This window comes from Suricata suricatta, chromosome 14, assembly GCF_006229205.1.
Source record: "Suricata suricatta isolate VVHF042 chromosome 14, meerkat_22Aug2017_6uvM2_HiC, whole genome shotgun sequence".
NCBI lineage: Eukaryota > Metazoa > Chordata > Mammalia > Carnivora > Herpestidae > Suricata > Suricata suricatta.
The window spans coordinates 84,922,544-84,925,903 of NC_043713.1; the positions used below are offsets into that span (position 1 = coordinate 84,922,544).

General features: G+C 63.3%; 1 protein-coding gene across 1 annotated transcript in view; it reads left to right on the forward strand.

The window, feature by feature from the left end:
• Positions 1-3,360, forward strand: part of AACS (acetoacetyl-CoA synthetase) — a 37,715-nt gene that overhangs the window by 21,721 nt on the left and 12,634 nt on the right. The window contains exons 10-12 of the mRNA XM_029921631.1: positions 364-637; positions 1,092-1,234; positions 3,169-3,270. Coding sequence (XP_029777491.1) covers positions 364-637; positions 1,092-1,234; positions 3,169-3,270 — 519 coding nt within the window. The remainder of the gene's footprint in view (positions 1-363; positions 638-1,091; positions 1,235-3,168; positions 3,271-3,360) is intronic.

The window sequence follows — 3,360 nt, forward strand, 5'->3', positions numbered from 1 at the left end:
CACACACACACACACACACACACACACACACACACACGCCAGAATGAGTCCCCACCTAGAGCCTGGCTCACAGGTATTAAGGGTAAAGCTCTTAAATCTATCTACGTTCCCAGGAATTTGATTAACCTTTCATTGGGAAACAGTCTCATTAGGAAATAACGTCCTTTACCAATATCATGAGCCAAATGTCAGGATTTGAATATTACCCAGGCCAGGCAAAGGTCTATCTGAAATATTCATGGCCGAGCGCGTAAAAACGTCAGTGGCCCCTTCCGGTTCCCCACCTCGAACAGGCTCAGATGCAAAGCGAGGAGCGCGCTGCAGAGCCCCAGGGCGGGCTCGTTCCGTAACCACAATCCTTAGGCCCACGGTGGCCCCGGAGCGCAGTGCTGAGGAAACCGTGGCCGTCACGATTGACTCGTTAGCAGGGAACGCACCCCCGCACGGTCTCCTGGCCGTGTCCCGCGGTGACGATGAGGAGGGCACTAGGAGAGGGGCCCCCGCGTCCTTGGCCGTGCTCTGCTCTGCTCCTCAGGACTCCTGCTTGTCACCCGACCGAGGGACGAGCCGCCAGCAGGCCCGCGCAGAGGACAGACCCCCTCATGCGGCATCTGCGCGAGCATCTTGGCGCAATCTTGTGACGGGCTCGAGGCGACCCAGGGGACAGCAGGCCAGCGCCGAGGGGCAGCTGACAAGGGCGGGACCCTCCTCTCGCCATCGGGCCCAGAAGGCGGCTGGTGGAAAGCCCAGACCCTGAGAACGCCCGGTGCTGGGCTCTGCGCCTGCCCTCTGGACATGTCCCCCAGCCTCCCGTGTCCCACTCCACCTCAGCCTTGAGCTGAAGGAGCCCCGCGTCAGACAGAGCGCTCGCTGGCCCCGCGGCCCTGTCTACCTTCGCTGGAGCTTTACCGCCAGTTCTTACTCCAGAGTTCTAGAAACAGGACCTCACTCCCCTTCCTGACACCCTGATGTCTCAGAGCCCCTCCCGGTCCTGGGGGCCCCCAGCTCTACGTGCAGCCTCCCATCTCCTGGGTGGGCTCCTGTCTGGACGGCCTGCCCCTTCCCACCCTCCTTGGCCACTTCCCCTCCAGGGCCCCCTCGCCCCCGAGGGGCACCAAGCACCCCGAAGAAGGCGCCTCCTCTACAGTGGGCAGCGCGGAGGCCTGGGCACCTACCCGAGCCGGTCTACCAGGTCCCAGAGCACGTTGGGTGTGGGCACCAAGGGGGAGCCGTCGTAGAGGACCAGGGCCGCCCCCGTGGCCAGAGCGGACACCATCCAGTTCCACATCATCCAGCCGACCTGCAAGAGAGTGCGCAGCGTCAACAGGCGCCCGGCCAGCTGCCCACACCTCTATGTTTGGCTTCTCACGTCCCCAGCAAACCTCCAGGAGCTGAGCCAACCGCTGGTGAGATCTGCCCCCTTCAGGTGCTCGAGGCTGCGCCCTGGAAATCCCCGCCAAGAGCCGAGCACTCGGGCCAGATCTACGCACACACGCGTGTATGCGGGGTCGAGACCGTGCCCCACAGCCTTCATGGGGGTGATGGGAGACGGGCAGCAACGAGACACCCACAAACGCAAACGTGCTCCCACATGTGCGCAACTCCTACGGAACACCACACCCCAAGTCCGTGAACCCACATCTGATGTTGGCACGTGGGCGGCAAGGCCCTGGGGCCTGGAGCCCGGTCACCCCGGAACTGCCTGTCCTTCCCCTTGGCACCACCCCGGCCGCACAAAAATCTCAAGGTACTTGAGCTGCCTTTTAACACGGCTTTACATGCCTAGTTCGTTCGTGTCTAGAACCCTGGGCTGGCGGGGCACGCAGCACGTGGCCCGGCCACTTCACTGTCCCAGGAAGCCGCTAAAGTGGGTCAGTGACAGGCGAGGCCTGGCTCTGCGGGTAAGCCAACTGCCTGTCCCTCGCGGGCAGGATGCTTCCAGGGACAGTGAAGGCCCCTGGGAGAACCACTCCAGGTCTGCGCTGTTCTGGGCAGCTCCCCTCGATGTGAACTTGTCAATTTAAACCATGTGTCCCAGGGAGGCACGGGGTCTGTGCAGGGAGCACGGGGTCTGTGCCAGGGAGGCACGGGGTGGTGGGAGCCTCAGGGTCTTCCTGCAATTCAAACACGATGCTCCACCCACGCCGCTGGGCAGGGCTTCCGCACACAAAGGGCCCAGAGCCTGGCAGTGCTCGGCACCACTGGCCTGCCTGTGGGGACGGGGTGAGCAGGGTCTGGGATAAATCCCCGCAGCTGACGGAGATCCAGATCATTTGGCCCAAGCCCCTGATTTGCAGCTGGACGCCCTGAGCACGGAGGCACCCCGCGCACGGCCGCCCACCCCGGCTTCCCAGCTCCTGCCCCATGACTGCGTGGAGTGCGGGCCCCGTCCCGGGGGCACAGCCAGAGCCCTGGGCATCCATCTCTCGGGCCAGGAACCTGCCTCTGGCCCTCTGGTTAAGAGCCCAGCACAGAACCATCATCTGGGAAATGGAGCTAAATCTCTCTGAAGCCCCCCTGGTCTTGGCAGGCTGAGGAAAGCCCACCTCAACGCCCCTTCCGTGGGATCAAGCACGTCCTTTACCTCGGCCCTGTTCGCCTCTCACAGTTCAACCAGCACGGGGGCATCTCCAGCCACTCGAACCCACGCTTTGCTTTGGTGATGCCCTGTCTGCTTTTCCTTGGCAGCTGGGCCCTGTTCCTTAGGGGGCCGCAGCCTTTACAGGATTCTGGCGTCAATGCCACAAGGCAACACAGGCGGCCGGCATCTACCTGGCCAGCTTCTGGGGACCTGGGTTTGGCCACAAAACACACCGGCAAGGACTTGGGCAGAAAAGGACTTTTGTGCAGGCAGCAGCCAGTGCCTGGGTTTGGCGTGGTGGCTGCCTGGGCCCCATGCCCCCTCCCGGCGCAGGGACAGGGGCCTCTAGGTCAGGTCCTGTGCTGGGAGGCGGCTCTGGTCCCCAGGGTGGCCCGCTCAGACCCAGCCTGGCCTCCACACCTGGACCCCCCACTGTCACAGCAGGTGGGAGAGCCACCTGCACACACATTACTTCTGGAAGCCCTCGGGGAGAATCTCTTTCTCAGCATCTTCCAGCTTCCAAAGGTCACTCCCGTCCGTTGGCTCAAGACCCCATGTCCCTCTGACCTCTGCTTCCCTCGGGACAGTGCCTTCCCTGACACTGACCCTGGCGCCACCAAGCTCCCATACGAGAGGCCCCGGCTAGAACCCGTGACTGAATCACACCTGCCTGGAAGCAACCAACCAAAGTGAGTGACAGGAGAGATGCAGAGGGCACCCACCCGACGCACACCCGCCCCAGAGGCCCCGGGCTCACTCACTGTGGTGTCTGCACACCC